The sequence below is a fragment of the Colletotrichum costaricense genome (assembly GCF_030867565.1).
Source record: "Colletotrichum costaricense strain IMI 309622 chromosome Unknown Scaffold_19.1, whole genome shotgun sequence".
NCBI lineage: Eukaryota > Fungi > Ascomycota > Sordariomycetes > Glomerellales > Glomerellaceae > Colletotrichum > Colletotrichum costaricense.
Genome location: NW_026848248.1, coordinates 777,782 through 798,270, shown reverse-complemented (window position 1 = coordinate 798,270; position 20,489 = coordinate 777,782). Strand labels below are relative to the sequence as shown.

Sequence of the window (20,489 nt, the reverse complement as noted above, 5' to 3'; positions counted from 1 at the left end):
CTATCGCGAATGCGCCAATGTACATCTGTACATGTGGCCTCGCCCACAAACACTACACACTCCCTCCAGGGATGCCGCCAGTACCCTTCACGTGCCGTAGCACATTGCACATCCCGCTACAACCGTCAACTCCCGCAGTAGCGTGATCGTCTACCGTGGCTGCTGCGGTCACTGGTCTCTCGCCGCTTAACGATCCCCGAACCTCCCTCCAGGACCACCTATGAAATGTCGCAAGAAAGCAGTGCCGTATACCGTTCCGCAGGGGGGGATCACAGTCGGCGGTGGGCGTCGGTCGCCGTTCTCCCCCCCCTCGTTACGGCATGCCCCCCTCGTGGCCCTCTCAGCTCCCTAACTCGGCTACTCCACGGCAGGGTACTTTGCATTACCACCCACCTCACCTACGGGGAACAGATACCTACCCTCCCTAACGTCCCGTCCATGCTGCTTCCACTGCTAGCCTGACAAGGTACGTGGGCAAGTTACAATTGCCCCCAGCGGAGACTCGAGTCGCTTCTGTGAAATGTGCTGTCATCAAAGCCTGTGAAGCCAAGCAAATGCTCGCTACTGTTGGCTGGTCTTGGGAATGACTCCCCTAATTACCCGCTAATGCTGCGGATGCCAATGAACACACAAAACAAAAATCGCCTCCACTTCTGGGTTCTGGTTCTGGCATGGTGCAAAGAACGGCAAGGTTGCCCTGTACGGTTGGACCTCGCTCGACGCTTTCGCTGAGCTCTTCCTTGCCACCAGCTGCACGCCAAGTCTCTGTGTTTCTGGGGGCTGGCGATGAGAGAGAGCTCCTTTCTTAACCATCTGCTTCAATTGCGAAAAGCGGTCAAACTCTCCCTGATACCTGTTCGTCAGTTCAAGGTCGGATCACCATGCCTGACCAAGACTCACGATCGGCTGCGGCCGAGAAGGCTGATACTGCTCTCTCGACATCACCAGAGCAACAACAAGTACAGACAACATCAACAGAGACTACCGGAGTCGCGAAACCAAAGGGAAAGGTGAGTGTTGCACGTCTGGGCTGGGCTGAATCTGAATCACATTTTCAGCATTTTATTTTTTCTCTTGGCCTCGGTCTCTTCCCTTCCTTGAGTACGTGTACCTGTGCGAAGAGAGACTGACCATCCTCTCCCAGCGCTTCGAGACTGTCTTCAGCTTCTTCAAGCTGCTTTTCTACGCCAACCCAACATGGCTCGATTACACGCTGGTCTGCGTGGGCACCATTGCCGCCATCGGCTCGGGTGTCCCGTTCCCTCTGATGGGTATTCTCTTCGGACAGCTGATTGACGACATGAACGGCGCCACCTGCGCCGACGGAATCGGAGATGTGGGCGCTTACCAGGACGCCGTCAACGACAAAGTCATCAAACTCGTCTGGATCACCTGCGTCGCCTTCTGCCTCATCTACACGCACACCACCTGCTGGGGAATCATCAGCCAGAGACTCGCATCCCGCCTCCGCGAGACGTACTTCCAGAGCTTGCTGAGACAGGATGTCGGCTTCTTCGAGAGCAGACAGGCCGGTGAGGTCTCGTCCCGCCTCAACTCCGATATCCAAACTATTCAGTCCGGAACGTCCGAGAAAGTCAGTCACTTCATCGGCACAATCTCCTTCTTCGTCACCGCGTACGTTATCGGCTTCATCAAGTACGCGCCCCTCGCCGGCATGCTGGTTTCGCTCATTCCCGCCTACTTGCTCGCGTCCATGATTTGCGGAAGCTACATCCAGAAATGGAGCGGAGCCATGTCGGAGGGTATGGCTAAGGCTTCGTCCATCGCTTCAGAGGCACTGTCTCACGTCGCCGTCGTCCAGGCGTTTGGCGCCGGACCTCGCCTCGAGAACAAGTTCGCCGGCCATGTCATGGTCGCTCAGAAGGAGGGTATCAAGAAGGCCATTGCTGCTGCCTCCAACGCCGGACTCTTGTACTTCATCGCCTACGCTGCGAACGCCCTCGCCTACTGGCAAGGTAGCAAGGCCATCTCCAGATCGGTTGCTGGAACTGGTGACGGCACTTCGGTTGGTGACATTTACACCGTTGTGTTCCTCATTGTCGACGGTATGTACTTCGTTCTTATACTACTTGGGACAACTTTGCTGACTACGACTAGCCTGTATCATGCTCGGTACCATCGCACCTCTGCTGCCCCTTTTCGGATCAGCAGCCGCTGCCTTTGTCAAGCTCCGGGAGGACATCGACAAGCACTCCACTATTGACTCCGTCACCGAGGACGGTGACAGACTGCCCACCAATATCCACGGCGAGGTTGAACTCCGCGGAGTTACCTTCTCTTACCCCTCGCGCCCCGATACGGACGTGCTCAAGAACATCTCTCTTGTCTGCCCCGGTGGAAAGTACACTGCCATCGTCGGTCTTTCTGGCAGCGGAAAGTCGACCATCGCCGGCCTTGCCACGAGAATCTATGACCCCAAGGAGGGCACAGTCCTCATCGACGGCCAGGATATCCGCAACCTCAACGTGAGAAACGTCCGCAGTTACATCAGTCTCGTCCAGCAGGAACCTTCCCTGCTCGACCGCTCCGTCATCGAAAACATTGCTCTCGGTCTCGTCAACTCGCCCAAGGAGGAGCACCAGAGACTCAAGGAAACGCTCTACGGACCCCAGCTCGCCCAGCTTGCCGAAGATCTCATGGCCGGAGAGGACCTCAACACCGCCGCCCAGAAGTACGGACCCGAAGTTGTCGAGATTGTCAAGCTCGTTCAGAACGCAACCGACCTGGCCGACGCCACTTCCTTCATCGACCGCCTCAAGCATGGATTCGGAACCGCCGTCGGCAGTGGTGGTAAGCTCGTCAGTGGTGGTCAGAGACAGCGTGTGGCCCTCGCCCGTGCTCTCATTCGTGACCCCAAGATTTTGATTCTCGACGAGGCCACCGCCGCCTTGGACTCTGCCAGTGAAGCCCGTATTCAAAAGGCTGTCGAGAATGTCTCCAAGGGCAGAACCCTCATCTCCATTGCTCACCGTCTCTCCACCATCAAGAACGCCGACAACATCATTGTCATGAGCGCTGGTGATATCATGGAGCAGGGAACTCACGCTGATCTCATCGCCCGCAACGGTGCCTACGCTAACTTGGTCAACCTGCAAAACATCAACGGCTCCGAGGAAGAGAAGGCTCCCTCTCGCGCAAGCACCGCCGTCGAGTCGTCCGCGGCTTCTGTGGACGCCGAGCCGCCCGGCGTCGACCCCAAGGATCTTGCCAGGGCCATCGAAACGGAGGCGGGCACGGATGCTGTCGTGACCGAGAAGACCAAGAAGCAACTCAAGAAGGAGGCCAAGGAGCTCAAGAAAAAGAAGAAGAACGCGGCCCTGGAGACCGAGAACAGCGGTCTCGACAACGACAGGTCAACCTGGTGGATCACCAAGAAGGCTGGCGTCATGGTCCGCCCTCACATTCTCTACCTCCTCCTCGCCATGGTGTCCGCCTTCATTGTCGGCTGCACTTTCAGCGCATCTGGTACCATTTTCGGTTTCGCCATTGGCGTTGCCAGCCCTTGCAACGAGCCCAGCTACATCCAGAGCAGAGGTGCCTTCTTCGCCGGCCTCTTCTTCATGCTCGCCTGCGTCGAACTCGTCGCCAACTTGTGCAGTTGGTCCGCCTTTGGTTACATCGCCGAGAAGCTCCTGTACAAGATCCGTGTCGGCTCGTTCCGCGCCCTCTTCCAGCAGGAGCTCGAGTGGCACCAGTCCGGAGCCCGCAACCCTTCATCGCTCCTGTCTCTCATCACCAAGGATGCGGCGTCCATCGGTGGCTTCAGCGGTTCCATCATGGGAACCATCTTCGCCGTCGTTGTCAACTTGTTTGTCGCCATCATCTACTCTCACATTCTGAACTGGAGAATCGCCATCGTCTGCCTGGTCATCGTGCCCATGCTCCTGGGCTCCGGCATCATGCAGATCCGCGTCCTCTCTCGGTTCGAGGAGAAGCACGCCGGCGCCTACGCCACCGCCGTCGGCATCACCGTCGAGTCCGTCAACTCCATCAAGACCGTCGCCACCCTCTCCCTGGAGCACGAGGTCTTTGGCCAGTACAAGCGCGCCCTCAAGGACCCCAAGAAGGAGATCATCTCGGCCGTCACTTTCGCCAACATTTGGCTCGCCGTCGCCAACGTCACGGGTAACATCATCTACGCCTTCGCCTACTGGTGGGGATCCAAGCAGATCGTCGCCGGTAACGCCACGCAGACGCAGTTCCTCATCATCAACGTCGCCATGCTCGTTGGCGCCCAGCTGTGGGGTCAAATGTTCACCCTCGCCCCCGAGGTCACCCGCGCCCGCATGGCCGCCTCCAGAATCTTCAGTCTCCTCGACCTCAGCAAGTCCGACGCCGACCCGGCAGGCAAGGCCGCCGACGCCGCCGACGCGGCGTCAGAGTCCTCCAAGGGTAAGGAGAAGGAAAAGGACGTCGAGGCCCTCGCCAACCCCAACCCGCGCCCTTCCCCGGGCCGCGGCGGCGTCGCCGTCTCCTTCAAGAACGTCTCCTTCTCCTACCCCGCCCGCCCCGAGGTCCAGATCCTCGACAACATGTCCTTCACCATCCAGCCCGGCCAGTTCTGCGGTCTCGTCGGCCCCTCGGGCGCCGGCAAGTCCACCGTCATGGCCATCGTCCAGCGCATGTACTCCGCCAGCACGGGAACAATCGAGATCGACGGCATGGACATCTCCAAGTTCGACGGCACCGACTTCCGCGACGACATCGCCGTCGTGCCCCAGGACAGCGCCCTCTTCGACGGCAGCGTCAAGTTCAACGTCGGCCTCGGCGCCCGCCCCGGCCAGGACGCCACCGACGAGGAAATCGAAGAGGCCTGCCGCCTCGCCAACATCCACGAGACCATCGTCGCCCTCCCGCAGGGCTACGACACCGAGTGCGGCCCCAACGGCTCCCAGCTGTCCGGCGGCCAGCGCCAGCGCGTCGCCATCGCCCGCGCCCTCGTCCGCAAGCCCCGCCTCCTCCTCCTCGACGAGAGCACCTCCGCCCTCGACGCCGAGAGCGAGAAGGCGCTGCAGGAAGGCCTCGAGCGCGCCGCGCGCGGCATCACCGTCATCGCCATCGCTCACAGGCTGCACACGGTCCGCAAGGCCGACGTCATCTTCGTCGTCGAGGCCGGCGCCGTCGCCGCCAAGGGAAGGCACGAGGAGCTCATGGAGAAGAGCGAGAGTTACCGCCTCAACGCCATGCAGCAAATGCTGGGTCACTAGGCAAAATCTTGAGCTGGTTTTTTTTTTCCGTTACATGGTTCCATATTTTCTCAATCTTTTTTAAAAAAGTGTAATATCAAGTCCCTATCCCCCCTTTGAGGGCGGACCATTTTGGAATTTTCTGCCCCCCGCAAAGTCATCATCATCATCATCATCATCATCATCAGTTAGGAGTTCATAGATAGGAATGGGTGAAATATCAAAAACAAAGTTCAATTTTTTTTCCCACCACATATCAAAGAAACAAAGTAGTAAACACAATACGAAGCACCTCAGCCCCATGCAGACCAGATCACACACAGCCTTTGTACTTTGTCCGTTGCCCTTTCCTCCCCCTCCCCTATGCAGCTCCACACAATCTGATGTCTCTCGCTCGTGTCATCTCACCCTCAGACGTGCCATCTGTTCGCCCGAGCATCCAAGCTCAACACGCTCGAAAAAAAGAAGATGCGTCTAATGCATGAAATAGCCGGGGCGAGCCGAAGAAAAACAACACAACTTCTGTCGGGGTCTCGGAGAGCTCGTGTATCCCGGATGCCTTTTCTCCATGTCAAAATTTGCGGCTCTTTGACCGTCTCATTCAGGGGCCTTTCTCTCTCGCATGACATAGCTTCGACACGTTTTGTGTCGCTTCACTTTATTCCCTTCTGCGTGTGGACTTTCAGCGTGTGGACTGTTCAGCGTGTGGACTGTACTCTGGCACTCACGATACTGATACCGACTGAACTTGGGGGACATCATCGCAACGGTCTGGTTCCATACATGGACGAAATTTGAAGAAGAACGGTCAGGTCAAGGATTGGCACGGCGCGCTAACGAATGAAGTGCTATACAGAATGCCAAGAATATTGTCACCATAGCCCACACGACAGTTATAGGTGAGAGATATAGGGGAAGGGAAGTAAGAGGTGATGGAAGGCGACTGAATATGCGATCTAAGAAAACGTTTCCACCTAGTATCCGTGAAGCCAATTTCCATGCATAGTCCTCCGCTAGCCTTCAATTCTTGGATTGTACCCAAGCATCGCAGGAGTTTCTCTGTGACCAGGTCAGGAGGCTGCACCTGATCCTGTGACTCCGAGCGACAACGTGACTGCGTATCTTCATAAACCCCTGCTTCGTGGGGGGAGACCGATAACCGTGTGAAAACCCATTCCAAAAGTGCTGAACCGTTACATAGCAGACCGAAACGCCGGGAACATTCTGAAGCCGTGAGGTGACTAGACCGTCAGAAAGTCGGGGGCTTAAGCCATCTCAAAGTCGCCAAAGGTGTTCTCGCCGGAGTAGGTGATGTAAAGGAATCTGAACACAACATGTTAGCAACAAACAGCTTGTTACAAAGTAATATAGTGGTCGGAAACGTACCCGTCCTCGTCCTTGTGCTCCTCGTAAATGCTGCTCATGAGAGCTGCGGTAGGCGGCAGCACCTCATCGACGAAGATGAAGATGGCCTTCTCCGGGGAGAGCTTGATGCGCTTGCGGATGACATAGACGAACTGACCAACCGTCAGGTCGGCGGGGACGAGGTACTTCTTCTTATCAATAGTAGCGATATCAGACTTCTCGACCTTCTCGCAGATAACCTGTGTTGTGAGGAGGCTGTCAGTTTTTTGGACTTCTAGAGGTAGATAGGCAGATCGGCGGTGACGGTCGGGGAACGTGGGGCAGCCGACAGTAACGCGCGAAGCTGACGAATGCAGCTACGGCGAAACGGCGGAGCTGTATCTCTGTACAGAAACTACAGAGGAATAACCACGAAATGAGGGCGAAGAGAAGGAGAGTTACGACGTACGGGAATACGGTCAGAATACTTCTGGCGGATACGCTCGGCCTCAGCCTTACGCTTCTCAAAGGGGTGCTCGTCCTTGAACTTGGATCGCATGATGACGGATATGTGGAGGGTGAAGTGGAAGTGGGTTGTGGGTTTGCAGATGGGCTGGTCGTGGGGAGTTGGGCGAGGGTCAAGATATAGATGGCTCGATGTTTGTCGACTGGTGGTGCCTGATGCGTCGGGGTATGTAGAAGGGAGAGTTGAGGTAACGAGGGGCCGTTTGCGAAAGGCAGAAGAAGGATGGACGGTCGGTTGCCGCCTGCTTTGGGGTGCCTTGGGGTCAGACACGGGGACGGGAATGGGCGGTCACTGACTGGAAGTGTCTGGGTGGCTCAGGCGGCTGGTTGGTAAAGCAGAGCACCCAGAAAGGCAGGAACCTAAGCCCAGCCAGGTACCTTTCCGCGGTGTATTGGCTGGTGGGTGACATCCATTGATGGCCGCGGAATGACTAAGCCGGTGAGAGAGGTGCTCAACTCAACCCCACGCCCCCCCTTCCCCTCCCCTCCCCATCCTCATCCTCATTGCATCAGCCAGCTCCCTCCCACTCCAGCACTCCAGGTCCTCCCGTCCTTATCCTTATCGGATTATCGGAGCGGGGCAAGACACCGATGCCATCCCAGCAATCCCAGCAATCAGCGGCGCAGTGAGACTGTGAGGCCAGCGCAGGTGCTCCGGGTGCTGGGGCAAAGATTGACCACAGGCAGGCAGCTGACCGTCCACGCAGCCACTTGACACAGCCTGGCAGCCTGTCACGCCTTTCTGGATCCGATTTGAGTCACAGGAGAAGGTCCTGGCACACTGTCCCATTCTATTGGAGTACGAGTACCTTGCCTTACCTTAGTTGCTTAGGTCCAAAGAGTAGGGGCCTACCTGAGGTTGGTTCCCTTTTCAGACGGGGCTGTAAGCCGCTGAAAGCTCTCACGGGATCACCGTAGTCGCAACCTCCTGATACGTGCACGCAAGCCGGCCTTGTCTGTGCATGCAAAGCTGTTTGTTGTCTTCAAAGCCGCTTGAAGTGCATTGTCACTCAGAGCCTTGGACGGGGGGGGTTTGTACAATGCCTTTGCAGACTACCTATCCTCGTCTTGACGTCATTTGTCCCCAGTAAGAGGTGAGAGGGAAGCAGTTTGCGAAAGCCCACTCACAATGGGACTTTGAGCGACCACGGGAACAATTGACCCTTCAGGTCCCAGGTTGACATCAACAGAGAGGAACTGTCACTGGACTTTAACCCACACACACGGCCCAAGTGCTCTTATCTGTCGATCTTACTTAAGCGACCCCACTCTGGACCTCCGATAACCGACCTCAGGTCCCTTGAGAGATTGGAAGCGAATGCAAGCGCTTTTACCTTTCCCGACATGATGACAGCTGGGCAGCTCTCATACTTGTGCTGCTTTTCATTATATATGTACTTGATAACACAAGTCAAGACCCAAGAAAAAGTGTGAATACATATATGATGAAATTATTCTGAAAGAGACACTTAGGCGTTTCAAGACTTATTTGATTCTGTAAGAGGAAAAGAAGATTCCGGCATTCCACCCCGCGCACCCAAGGTTGCATTTCCGCTTACCTTGCAGAAGGAGAGCGAACGCGAGCTACCCTTCCTACCTACCTACCCTATCAAGGGCATAGAAGAGTTCTACGCCTCTTGGCCTGATGGATTGAAAAGCCAAACTGCTGTATGGTTGGACGAAGGCCATCACTTTGCAGGTCTATGACAGCTACAAATAAGCATGCAACAATACAGGGGCATTTCCTCACCGCGTGTTGGTCCGTTGAAGCATGTCCGGCGTTCGGCGTCACATACACAATTCTCGGACTCACTGGTCCTCACCCCACCTCTCCAGCGGCCCAGAGCCGGCAGACAGCCCGGTCCAGGCTGTGGATGCGCTGGATGGACAGCTCCAGTGCTGAGGTGCAATGCTGCTCCGTTGGGTCGGCGCAAGGGCGACAGGGGTCCCGCACCTAACCAACGTGGAACGATTTCGGAATTTACTTTTACAGCTGGCCTGACTGGCTCAATCCTCGAACGACGTTCCAGTCAGTCCATGATTGCAACCCAGTGGTCTTATGCCTCTCACTTGAGAACGAATCATCCGATTTTCCCTCCCTGTAACAACCCAAGTCGCTCTTTTCTTCGTTGTTCGTTCCCATTATAGAGTTTGTATTTATATTCCTTGTCGCCCATCATGGCATCCACAAAGCAATCACAGAGGTTGCTTGCACAATTCGCCAGCTCTCGAACTAGAATCGCCATCACCACCAAGCAGCCACAGCTTCAATTCGGTCGCAGACTCGTCTCCTCCTCTTCAAAGTCCCATTTCAAGGGTCAACAATCCGGTGCCGCTTATAGCCGCTTCCTCATTGGCGCAATTGGTCTCGCTGCTGCAGCTCCCATCGCCTACAAGATGGTACTGCAACATATACCCTTCACCACCACGAACCCAAATACCTCCCCCAATGCCGGAGCTTCCGCCTTTCCCATTGATGCATCAAAGCACCACCGTCGCTAACATCACTCTCCGATCCAGGCCGTCCAAGAACCCTTCCAACTCGATCCGCCGACCCTGGCCGAGCGCGATGCCCTGACCAAGCGGGAGTCCGAAGTTACCGTCGACTCGCCCATGCGCCTGCGTATGGAAAAGTTCATCAAGGAACAGCAACAGATCATCGTCAAGGAGCTCGAAAAGGTCGACGGCACCAAGTTCCGCAAGGACGAATGGAACCGCAAAGAGGGCGGCGGCGGCATCACCTGCGTGCTCCAGGACGGCAACGTCTTTGAGAAGGGCGGCGTCGGCGTGTCCGTCGTCTACGGCACCCTCCCCAAGCCCGCCATCGCCAAGATGCGCGTGAACCACAAGAACCTCGACGACAACGTCGACTCCCTCCCCTTCTTCGCCGCCGGCCTCAGCATGGTCCTGCACCCCAAGAACCCCATGGCCCCGACGGTCCACCTCAACTACCGCTACTTTGAGACGTCGAACCCCGACGGCACCTCCCAGGCTTGGTGGTTCGGCGGCGGCAGCGACCTGACCCCGTCCTACCTCTTTGACGAGGACGCTGTGCACTTCCACAAGACGCTCAAGGAGACGTGCGACTCGCACGACAAGAGCTACTACCCGCGCTTCAAGAAGTGGTGCGACGAGTACTTTTACAACAAGCATCGCGGCGAGTGCCGCGGCGTCGGCGGCATCTTCTTTGACGACCTTGACGAGACCGAAAAGGACCGCGAGAACACTTTTGCCTTCATCCAGGACTGCCTCAAATCCTTCCTGCCCGGCTACCTCCCCATCCTCGAGAAGAGAAAGGACATGCCCTTCAACGAGGCCGAGAAGGACTGGCAGCAGATTCGCAGAGGCAAGTACGTCGAGTTCAACCTTGTCCACGACCGCGGCACCGCCTTTGGCCTCAACACCCCCGGCTCCAGAGTCGAGAGTATCCTCATGAGTCTGCCCCTGACGGCCAGCTGGAAGTACATGCATGAGCCCGAGCCCAAGAGCCGCGAGCAACGCCTCGTGGATGTCCTCAGAGCGCCCAAGGAGTGGGTTTAGAGGAAGGGCTGAAGAAATAAGGGGAAGGGGGAGAAGAGGGAACCTGGTTACGGAGCACCGGATGCAAGCGATATTTGCTGTAAGATTATGCCAAATTTTGCGGCGGACATAATGTGATTATTAGACAAAAGCTGTGAGGCGGCAAAACTCAAAAGAGACATTTTCTTCTGTTCATCACCTTGCGTCCTGATTGCTTCGGAGTTTTGGTATTCCAGCTTCGGTCAAATATTCGACTGATAAGAACCTCATTTGTGGCGAAGCTGGGGAATGCAGACTTCCATCTCATATAGGGCGTACAATCCGGAGCCAAATTCGGTGACTATGAGTTCTGGCTGATGAGCCTCACACCTGTGAACCAGGCAGCACATTACAAACCTCGCTCAGTGAACCGCAATTTCTATCTCTCAATACCGTCATCGCTCAACAACAAACCAAACGATACTCACAACCCAGAAGCAGGGCGAGAAGGGCTATGCCATGTCTTCTTTCTCACCGGTATCAACGCAGTCAGACACCCTGCCGACACCCCGCATCCTCATCACTGACCTCATCAACTCTCTCACCTCGGCCCCTCTACCACCGCCAGGAAACACCGCCGGCAACGACGCGGCCGACGCAGCAAACCCCCTCAAAACCCTCCCGCAATCCCACCGTCCGCTCCTGGTAACCCTCCACGTCCTCTTTCCCTCCCTCCTTCTCCCGGCCCTGGACCTCCTAGACCGGAACCTCGTCACCCGCGTGGTTCCGGAGGCTACCACCCCTCCCTCCGCCGGCCTCGGCCGCGGCCACGACCACCGAGAAGGAAACAACCCCGCCAACCCCGCACCCGCCGCCCGCCAACGTCAACCCAGTATCAATCCCAACGACGCCGCGTCCGAAGCGGCCGCCGATGGACAGGGGTCACCACCACCACCCCGCCTCCAACCAGCGACAAACCAAGCTCCGTCAGCCGCCGCCGCATTCCACCTCGTCCGCTCCGTAGCCTCAACAATGACCCGCAGACACCACGCCGTCGCGACATCAGCCTCCGCGTCGACGACGTACCTCGTCCACCTCGACGCCTGGAACTGCTCCTGCGCCAACTTTGCGTACGAAGCGTTTCCGGCAGTCGTCAGCGCCAGCAGCGGCGGCAGCAGCGGTGGCGGGGGCCACGACGTACGTTCGGACCCGGTCATCATGGGCGCAGATGAAGTCGAGAACGACGGGGAGGACGACAACCGCGAGGCGAGCGACTGGCGGTTTGGAGGCCTGAGTCTGGACGGCGTGGATGATGGTGGTGTGCCTTGCTGCAAACACCTGCTCGCTTGTCTTCTCTCCGAGCAGTGGGCGGATACTTTGGGGAAGTATGTCACTGAGAGGAGAGTGAGCAGGGAGGAGATGGCGGGGTTAGTTGCGGATGTGTAGTCACTCGACAGTGTAGCACTTGGATGAAGAGTAACACGGGGGGAGTCTCAGGGCATCAGTCAAAACATGCTATCATTGTACAAGGCATACTCTTTTCTTGTGAATTTGCCTGTTCCCTCCCCGGCCTTGCCCCCCAGGACGCCGAGATATTATGACATGCCCACGCCCCAGTGTCTATCGCGGGTATCAGTTCCCGTGTTTTGAATGCGTGTGGTTTCTCCGTCCACTGCGTCGTCGCGCAGTCCTCTATTTCTTCTCCTTCTTCGCCTCCTTCTCCTTGTCAGAGGCCTCCTTGTTCTCGCCGTTTACACCGTTCGCCTTATCGTCCTTCTTTCCGTCCTTGCCGTTCGCCTCCTCCTCCTTCTTGGCCTCCTTCTCCTCTGCCTGCTGTCGGTTCTGAATCTTGTTCTCGATAAGGTCGTGGAAGGCAGTGATGGCGCGGATCAAACTGCTAAGGTAGATGGCCATGAGCTGGTCGTTGGTCTTGATGCTCATGGCGTGAGAGAGCTCGCCGCCGCTGGACTTGCCATCGGCCTTTGGCGTGGACAGGTTGGGAAGGAGGTTGAAGACATCCTGCAGGTTGCCCAGGATGGCATGGTTCACGGGCAGCTGGCCGTCGAGAACCTTCTGGAGGTAGGCACCGATATCGCGGAGACGAAGATGCAGCCCTTGGAGTGACTGAAGCTGGTTTGTTATTCTCGTCGAGAGGGTTCCAACAGCGACATCGCGGATGTCACGAAGGAGGTGCTCGACACCAATCTCCTCTGCTTCCTCGGCCTCGATGATCGACGGGGTGTGGACGAAGGTTCTTGACGTGGTGGTACCATCCTACAATCAGATTTGTTAGCAGTGGCTTCGTACGGCATAACCTAATGCCACTCACATCCTTGATCTCTTCGACGGCGAAGTATGCGTCCGTCGGCACACCCGCCTCCTTTGGCTGGACGTCAATGATGACTAGTAGCGGGTTGGGGGTGTAGCGCTTGAACAGCTCGTTGATCTCGAGATCGGACGCCCGCAGCTTGGGGCCGGAGTGGTACCAGCCGATCAGCTTTTCTCTCGCGTTGACCTTCTTGAACATATCATTCATTCCCTCGACGTAGTTGTGGTCCAGGAACCACACTGAGGGGTCCTTATCATCTTCCTCGAACGGCACTGCGAGCATGTATTAGTACCGCGGGGATGATCTAGATGGATAGCTTCCGCTCAAGTAGTCCTTACCTGCGAAACTGTTGGATACGCGGACATTGTTTCCGTCATTTGAACCCAGCAGAACACCCACCACTCTCCGTTTCGATCCCTTGGCTACCGCGCGATTGTAGTGGTCGACGACGGAAAGAAGCACGAGAGGGGCAACGGAGACATTCCGCTGAACGAGAGACAGAGTCTCTGCGGTGGTGGCAGGCATGATAGAGGGATTTCGTAGCTTCGCTAGGTCGATTGGTTCGGGTTCGGGGGAAGATAGAGGGTTGCTGAATCGGTGGTGGTTTCGGGCTGTGGTGGGTAGAGGCAGGGTATGTGATGGTGGTGGTGGTGTCGTAACTGCTAAGGCTGCCTTCCCGCCTAGCTAAGCTACGAATCGGGCCTAGGTGCAAGCAATTGGAAGCTCGAGCCTCGCCAGGTCACGTGTGCAAGCTCTTTCTGAGTCAGCAAGTCTCTCGCCACGATTATTGAGCCGCAAGCAGCGATCAGCCACAGCTCGGGCCGTGCGACAGCGCAGGGAATGGAAGCGCACGTCCGATATCTGTTCATTGGACAAGATCTCTGAAAAAGGCCCCAGACGGTCGAGTCCGCAATCGGCCTGCGAGATTCTCTTCATTCCGTGCTCAGTAACACAGTAACTCGCTGACTGAGGAATTCGATGACGGACTTATTTCCGTCAGGAATAGCCAACCTCAAGGTGACAAGTAACAGATGGACACGAAGTCAAGTGCGGCGTTCGGAGAATTGCGGGTGACTGGGATGACCCCAAGAGACTCACATGCCGCATCAAAAGGCACCAAATGCACCAAAAAACCACTTGGAAAACAAAAAATCTTGACCCAGTGACCTCATACATGGCGTCCCATCCGGTGCGCCGGGGGATCATTCTCGAGAGCTTCTGATGCCGTGCCTTATCCGCAAGCTACCTAGCCGGGCCGTAAACACTGAGCAGGCCCCAATGGCTCGCGGTACTATCCCCCGATGTAGACAGTACGTATCCGCGCTGGACCTCGGCGGAGAGACAACGGCGAGGACGAGCCAATGGCAGCCGGAGCGCTGTAACGGAAGCGCACGCAGTGGCACCAAAGCGGAAATATGGAGGGCGCTGTTACGCTGCGAAACAGCCGAACGAACGCCTGCCACCCTGTTCCCCAGCAGAAAGTCCAGCGGTCCCTCGGAGGACCACTCTGGCCAATGACCAGCCTCCATTCCTGCACTGGGGCCGCTCAGTGGCCTGTCACCTGCACTCAACGGGGCCGTGGAAAGCGCAAAGCTCGGTACGATGTAGGCGGTACCTGGCACAAACTGGAGGCGGAACCTGGACGACTTGGCCTGTCAGGACCTTGCAGCGATTTCTCAACCTCTCTCGCAATCATTTTTCCCGCAAAAGCTTTAGTTCGCACTGCTCCCCCCAGTCCAACTTTCGACCTCGACTCCATCATCCTCTCCTCTCCTCTCTTCCTCCTTTCCCCCTCGTAGCCACACTCGTGCATCTCTTTGCTCCTCCTCCCTCCTATCGTTAGCCTCGGTCCGGCCATATCAATACCTTCACCAACCGTCAAAATGAGCAGTCTCGTTGAGGAAGCAGTCAAGAAGCTGACCAACACGGTCGAGAGCCTCGAGTCCAGAATCAAGTCTCTGGAGGACCGCGCAGCTGGCGGCTCCGGCAAGCTCTCCACCGAGGAGGTTCGCATGATCCTCATCGGCCCCCCCGGTGCCGGTATGTAGCTCCAATTGAGCATTTTTACACGTGCTATTTGTGTCGCGACAGTCGTACTGATGATGGTATTCCGCACAGGCAAGGGCACTCAAGCCCCCAAGATCAAGGAGAAGTTCAACTGCTGCCACTTGGTAAGTCAATTGACATTGTCTTGACGTGCTGCTACGCTCTAGATCATTTCTAATCGTCCATCACACTCGCAGGCCACTGGCGACATGCTGCGATCCCAGGTCGCCAAGAAGACTCCGCTCGGCCGGGAAGCTAAGAAGATCATGGACCAGGGCGGTCTGGTCAGCGACGACATCGTCATTGGCATGATCAAGGAGGAGCTCGACAACAACAAGGAGTGCAAGGGAGGGTATGGCACATCTTTGTCCTGCCAGAGAACCGGCCTGACGGTTAACTGGCCACTACTGAGGAAGCGTTGCTAACTGGAACGACGTAGCTTCATCCTTGACGGTTTCCCTCGTACCGTCCCCCAGGCCGAGGGTCTCGATACCATGCTCAAGGCTCGCAACCAGACGCTTCAGCACGCCGTTGAGCTTCAGATCGACGACTCACTGCTCGTCGCTCGTATCACTGGCCGCCTCGTCCACCCCGCCAGCGGCCGCAGCTACCACAGCACCTTCAACCCTCCCAAGGAGTACATGAAGGACGACATCACCGGCGAGCCCCTCATCCAGCGCAGCGACGACAACGCCGAGGCCCTGAAGAAGCGTCTTGCCACCTACCACGCCCAGACCGCCCCCGTTGTCAACTACTACAAGCAGAACGGTATCTGGAAGGGTCTCGACGCGTCGCAGCAGCCCGGCCAGGTATGGAAGAACATGCTTGAGGTCTTTGACGAGCAGCGCAAGGGTGGCCACGCCTCCGGCATTCTGAGCCGCATTGCCGGAAAGAACTAAGCGGGCACAGGCTTCCCAGCCTTTGCTCCCGCCAGCGCGCCGCCCCGTCCACAGCCCCCCGGCCGCTGCGCACCACAAGCCGATCAGGAGGAAACGGAGAAAAAGGTCTTCATTTACAGCGTCTCTTACTTTGGCCCTCTATCTTCTGGATCAACGATATGACCAGAAGAAAGGAGGGCATGGATCGGAGGAACTTTTTTATGGGACTCTTTTATGGATCATGAAATGGACTGGAAAGGACTCGTCCTCGTCCGCCCCCCGAAGCTGTTGAGATCAACAGGACTGGGCTGGTTTATGTCTTTTTTTTTGCGTCAACGTGGCCAGGATCAGTTGTACCGTGTAGAAAACCCCTTCCGTCGCACGCTTGTATGTAAAACAACAACTTTATTGTCTCACTAATAACCAAAACCGGCGGTTTGCAGTTGGATGGCCTCGCAGACTTTCCTTCCATGGTCCTGATTGCCCTGTGCTCGAACTGTTGGAAATCTAAATGCCGTGATGTCATTCCTTCCGTTTTCCTGAATCGCGACGCAGACACCCTGGAGACGCGTACTTGGGGAAAAGGGGAACACGCTGGCCGGATTCGGGCTTCGTCGGTGCTTCTCGAAGAAGCGAAATGAGTGGGGCCGCGGGGCCCCCCCCGATGCCGACCCGGACCACAGCGAACCCCGGGGTGACAAAGGTCTCATGCCCAAGGTACTACGTCCGATTCTTCTGTCAGCGACATCCGACGAACCCGACTGAGCGGCCGGTATATCGTCAAGTCGGAACAGCGAAATACCGATGGCGGTATGATCTTTGATCTGAGCTTCTCAAGTCCTGGGAAAGGGGTCCCGCAGTTGCTCATGTTCAATGCCGACTCACTTACTCACTTGGCTTCGCAGATCCGGAATCTTCGTGTGGTGAATGCCCCGCTATCGAGCCGGTTCACGAAACGGCCCGCAGAACGGAGCCTTCAATGACGTTGAGCGCGAGATGACATGTCACTTTGTTAAGTGACACAGACATGTACATGTGTTAATGAAGATTCGATTCTATTCTCAAGTCACCAGAAAGAGTACCTGCGTTGCCCCGAAAACGGGAAGCCGACGGGCTTGTAAACCTCCCGCAAGCTGGAAGAAAAAAGCTATACATGAAAGTGGAAGAGTATGATAAGGCTGCAGGAAGAAAAAGGACTTGATAAAAGTGTAGATGGGGAAGATGAAGAAGAGAGGAGACAGTATACCACCCAGCCACCGGCGCAGTGCAATGCAATGGTACCCGAGATGCAGGCCAGCCAATCCATCCCCTTTAATTCGCTAAGACACGGAAGGAGGAAGTAGAAAAAGAAGACAGTGGAAAACCAACGCCGAGATGTTCTCCTACTCCAGCGCAAGATGAGGTAAGGTTGAGGTAAGGGTAGGTTGCTAGTTCTCGCCAAGGGCTGTAATGTGAACCTGGATATGTTAAGTGAAGAGGAGCCAAGTCATCATACGATGCGCGGACGATGCAAGGCTATGGATTCGGAAGATTGCCTCATCTCCTAGGAGTGGCTATGGGTGTAGACAGTCAGTCTTCAAACACTCGTGTCCCGGCCTCATAAAGACATCAGACTAACCATTGACCATCTGCCTTTGTTTGCCCAGCCAGCTCTTGGGGGCTTCACTCCGCCTTTGCAAGACGACGTGGTTGCTCTGAATACGGCTAGTAAGATCGTACCACGCCGTCGCAATAAGGGCGTTCTCGCGCTGGAGGTTCTTGATGATTTGATCGCTCGCAGCCTGTTGACGCCGTCTTTGTCAGCCAACCCGATTCTCCTTCGTCATCATGATCAAGGCGAGACCATGATGTCCAAGCCCAATAGAGTGTAATTGAGATCGTTGCAGCATGATAGTAACGTACCTTCTGAGCCGCGGCAGCTTCTCCGCCTTCGGCTGCCTTAAGCTTCCGCTGCAAGTCGTATTTATCCTGCTCGGATTTCTCTAATTGCTGAAAAACAAAAAACCGTCAGCCATGAACCCCTCATCTCATGATTCCCAATACAAAGGGCCATCAAATGGACAACTTTGACCGCCTGAAGACCTTCCTCCACCAGCTTACTCTCGGTCTGAGACTCAAAGGAGATTTTGGTGCTTGGGAAGGCAGGTCAAGATGGGGGTGACATGTAGGGACTAAGATCCGCGCATTCGGGCGGCTATCGTACAACACAGCTCCGGACGGGGTACCGGGAGTTTGGGGCACACCGCCTTCGGCATTTCGATGTTGTAGGGCTAGGGCGTTTGCAAGAGATCTGAGGGAACTCACCGATTGGCGCTCTTTGAGCCTGACACGCAGTTTGTCAACCTTCTCCTGGAGCTTCTGGGCGGCCTCCGTCGGCTCCGCACTCGAGCCATCCTTCGCCTCGTCAAGGTCTTTCCGAAGCTTGTCTTTCTCAAGTAGGGCGTTGATAAGTGAGCTCCGCTGTTCTTCGAGGTCAGTGCCGAGGTTTTTCAGCTGTTGCCGCGCTGCCTCGAGTTCTTCGCGGATTGAACCGGAAATAAGTTGGTCAGTAGACTTGAGTTCCTCGAGGGCATCAACGCTATCCTTTGCGACGGCTGAGAGATCGGTCCTTGCGCTGAGGAGTTCGCGATCCTTGTCAGAGAGCTGAGCTTGGATCTCGCTGTTCTTCCTCCTCTCACTTTCAAGTTCATGGGCCTTTTGAGCAAGTTGGATTCTCAGGTTGGCTAGCACCTCGCTGTGGTGGAATTCTTGAGTTAGCACTTTGCCCACGCCTAGTCGCATAGCTGTGTCAACGATTTCAACTAACTTTTCGCCACTGCTCTCGATCAGAGCGCTGATTTGGGCCTCCGCAATCTGGTGCTTCTCGAAGGTGTCGTTGTAAGTTCCCTGGATACGTTCACGTTGCCTACGCTCCTCCTCGAGCTCCTGACGCAATCGAGTGTTTTCTGGTCCAGATCCCATACCGTTCCGCAGCAAGTTGTTCTCTGCCTTGAGACGAGAGACCTCGAGGCTGAGGTTGGGTGGGGCGGCGCTGCTAACACCCTCAAGCTCCTGTTCGAGACTGAAGCCCGCAGTACCGGCGTCGGGAGACAGAGCACCCGGGGTGCCCGAGTTGATCTGCTCCTGCAGCTCGGAGATGAGATGCTCATCGGAGAGACGCTGCGCATCAAGCGTTGCGAGGCGAGCTCTCAACTGCATAGTGTCATCGTGAAGAGCCCGGCGCTGAGCATCCAACTCAACGTACTGCAGCTCGTAATCTCTGAGCTTTGAAGCGTACTGCTCGTTAGTCTGCTCCAAGGCCTGATTTCTCTTCAGAACCTTCTCATACTCAATGAGATCGCGCTGCATCTGCTCCTTTTCGTAGAGCAAATTGTCCATCTCTTTTGACAATGTAGACTGCGCCTCGAGCTTCTGCTTGTACCGCTCAACCATGTTGGCCTTGCGGGATAGTTCCTCATTCTTGAACCGTAGCTCCTTGACCTCATCGTCAAGCGTCTCAAGCTTCTGCGTCTTGGCTTTGAGCGCCGAAACTTCGCTCGTCAGCCGCTCCTTGGCTACGCGATCATCTTCAGCCTGCGCCTCCTGGTTGGCAATAAGCTCGTCCTGCTCGCGCAGCTTCAGCTCGAGCGACCTGATGACCTCCTTGCCAGCACCGTCTTGGGCATCGTGGAACGCCTCAAGCTCCCTGCCCTTGCGAACAACCTCCTCTTTCAGATCGTCGTAACTTTCCTGCAGGTGGCCCAAGCGCGTTTCCATATCCGCGAGCAACTTTCCCTTCTTGTCCAGGTCAGAGCGGAGGCGTATGTTGTCGGCTTCCATTGCGAGATCGACATCGTGGCTTTCGTTCCCAATCTCGGAGATTTCTTCTACGTCCGCCGCCTCGGCATCATTGATAGCTGTACTCATGTCTTGCGTGACCCGCTGAAGCTGCATGAGGACCGTCTTGTCGGATATATCCTGGGTGATACGGGTGACCCATCGCTCGTTGTTGCTACCAAGCATTGCAACAGCAAATAGCACGGCAAGAAGCTGAGTAGAAGATTGCATTAGCTTGGACTTGCGTTCTCGGCGCCGGAACAAGGGTAGCTGGGCTGGACACGGATAGTTGCATACCTTACTGATGGCCTCCGGCTGCGCTTCTCTCGCCCTGGGTCTGATGTCGGCAAGCTTGGTCTGCCCAATAAGCCCCGGACACTCGCGATATACTAGCCTCTGTATGCCCTTGTAGACATCGTATAGCTCGCCCTCGGTGGTATTGGAGTCGAAGGAGGGGTCGAGTGCTTGGAGGACCTTGGATAGCAGGTGTCCGTCGAGGAAATCTGATATTGAGTCTGCCTGTCCATCCAGGGGAAATGTGTTTGCCTGTGCAACGAGCATTAAGTCAGCATAATGTTGGAACGGCGTAAACGAAGCGGTCAGTGACAACACTGGGGAAAGGGAAGTGACCCATCGGAGGGGACACAAGGGGGAGAAGATGTATATGGAGGGGAGCGCAAAGCACGGCGACTTACCCATTGCACCAGCGCGGCCTGCGCGCTTCCTGAGTACGGCATGATGCCCGTTCTTTTCGTTTCGTAACCGTTCGTCGTCTTCGTGGTCGTCTTTCGTCGTAGTTTCGTAGATGTTTCTGGGCTAGTGAGGTATCTCTAGGTAAAGTACCTT

At 56.1% G+C, this 20,489-nt stretch overlaps 8 protein-coding genes across 8 annotated transcripts; 5 read left to right on the top strand and 3 right to left on the bottom strand.

Annotated features, from left to right (window-relative positions):
• Positions 1 to 881: 881 nt before the first annotated feature.
• Positions 882 to 5,228, top strand: CCOS01_14106 (ATPase; the record flags this gene model as incomplete). Its single annotated transcript, XM_060462250.1, has 3 exons — positions 882 to 1,010; positions 1,145 to 2,066; positions 2,119 to 5,228. The coding sequence occupies 3 exons, from the start codon at positions 882 to 884 to the stop codon at positions 5,226 to 5,228; spliced, it is 4,161 nt and encodes a 1,386-aa protein (XP_060307346.1).
• A 1,244-nt stretch (positions 5,229 to 6,472) lies between these two features.
• On the bottom strand, positions 6,473 to 7,110 carry CCOS01_14105 (autophagy protein 8; the record flags this gene model as incomplete). Its single annotated transcript, XM_060462249.1, has 3 exons — positions 6,473 to 6,530; positions 6,594 to 6,811; positions 7,021 to 7,110. 3 exons carry the CDS (start codon positions 7,108 to 7,110, stop codon positions 6,473 to 6,475), a joined length of 366 nt encoding a protein of 121 aa, XP_060307345.1.
• A 2,144-nt stretch (positions 7,111 to 9,254) lies between these two features.
• On the top strand, positions 9,255 to 10,616 carry CCOS01_14104 (coproporphyrinogen III oxidase; the record flags this gene model as incomplete). Its single annotated transcript, XM_060462248.1, has 2 exons — positions 9,255 to 9,476; positions 9,597 to 10,616. The coding sequence occupies 2 exons, from the start codon at positions 9,255 to 9,257 to the stop codon at positions 10,614 to 10,616; spliced, it is 1,242 nt and encodes a 413-aa protein (XP_060307344.1).
• A 477-nt stretch (positions 10,617 to 11,093) lies between these two features.
• Positions 11,094 to 12,020, top strand: CCOS01_14103 (uncharacterized protein; the record flags this gene model as incomplete). The annotated part of the gene is made up of 1 exon (XM_060462247.1): positions 11,094 to 12,020. The coding sequence occupies one exon, from the start codon at positions 11,094 to 11,096 to the stop codon at positions 12,018 to 12,020; it is 927 nt and encodes a 308-aa protein (XP_060307343.1).
• A 246-nt stretch (positions 12,021 to 12,266) lies between these two features.
• CCOS01_14102 (Mov34/MPN/PAD-1 family protein) lies at positions 12,267 to 13,428 on the bottom strand (the record flags this gene model as incomplete). The annotated part of the gene is made up of 3 exons (XM_060462246.1): positions 12,267 to 12,848; positions 12,904 to 13,175; positions 13,242 to 13,428. The coding sequence occupies 3 exons, from the start codon at positions 13,426 to 13,428 to the stop codon at positions 12,267 to 12,269; spliced, it is 1,041 nt and encodes a 346-aa protein (XP_060307342.1).
• An 890-nt stretch (positions 13,429 to 14,318) lies between these two features.
• On the top strand, positions 14,319 to 14,702 carry CCOS01_14101 (uncharacterized protein; the record flags this gene model as incomplete). Its single annotated transcript, XM_060462245.1, has 1 exon — positions 14,319 to 14,702. The coding sequence occupies one exon, from the start codon at positions 14,319 to 14,321 to the stop codon at positions 14,700 to 14,702; it is 384 nt and encodes a 127-aa protein (XP_060307341.1).
• Positions 14,703 to 14,786: 84 nt separating this feature from the next.
• Positions 14,787 to 15,848, top strand: CCOS01_14100 (adenylate kinase; the record flags this gene model as incomplete). Its single annotated transcript, XM_060462244.1, has 4 exons — positions 14,787 to 14,943; positions 15,022 to 15,074; positions 15,147 to 15,301; positions 15,389 to 15,848. The coding sequence occupies 4 exons, from the start codon at positions 14,787 to 14,789 to the stop codon at positions 15,846 to 15,848; spliced, it is 825 nt and encodes a 274-aa protein (XP_060307340.1).
• Positions 15,849 to 17,440: 1,592 nt separating this feature from the next.
• On the bottom strand, positions 17,441 to 20,380 carry CCOS01_14099 (uncharacterized protein; the record flags this gene model as incomplete). The annotated part of the gene is made up of 6 exons (XM_060462243.1): positions 17,441 to 17,608; positions 17,730 to 17,816; positions 18,132 to 18,561; positions 18,634 to 19,856; positions 19,941 to 20,189; positions 20,339 to 20,380. The coding sequence occupies 6 exons, from the start codon at positions 20,378 to 20,380 to the stop codon at positions 17,441 to 17,443; spliced, it is 2,199 nt and encodes a 732-aa protein (XP_060307339.1).
• Positions 20,381 to 20,489: the final 109 nt, after the last annotated feature.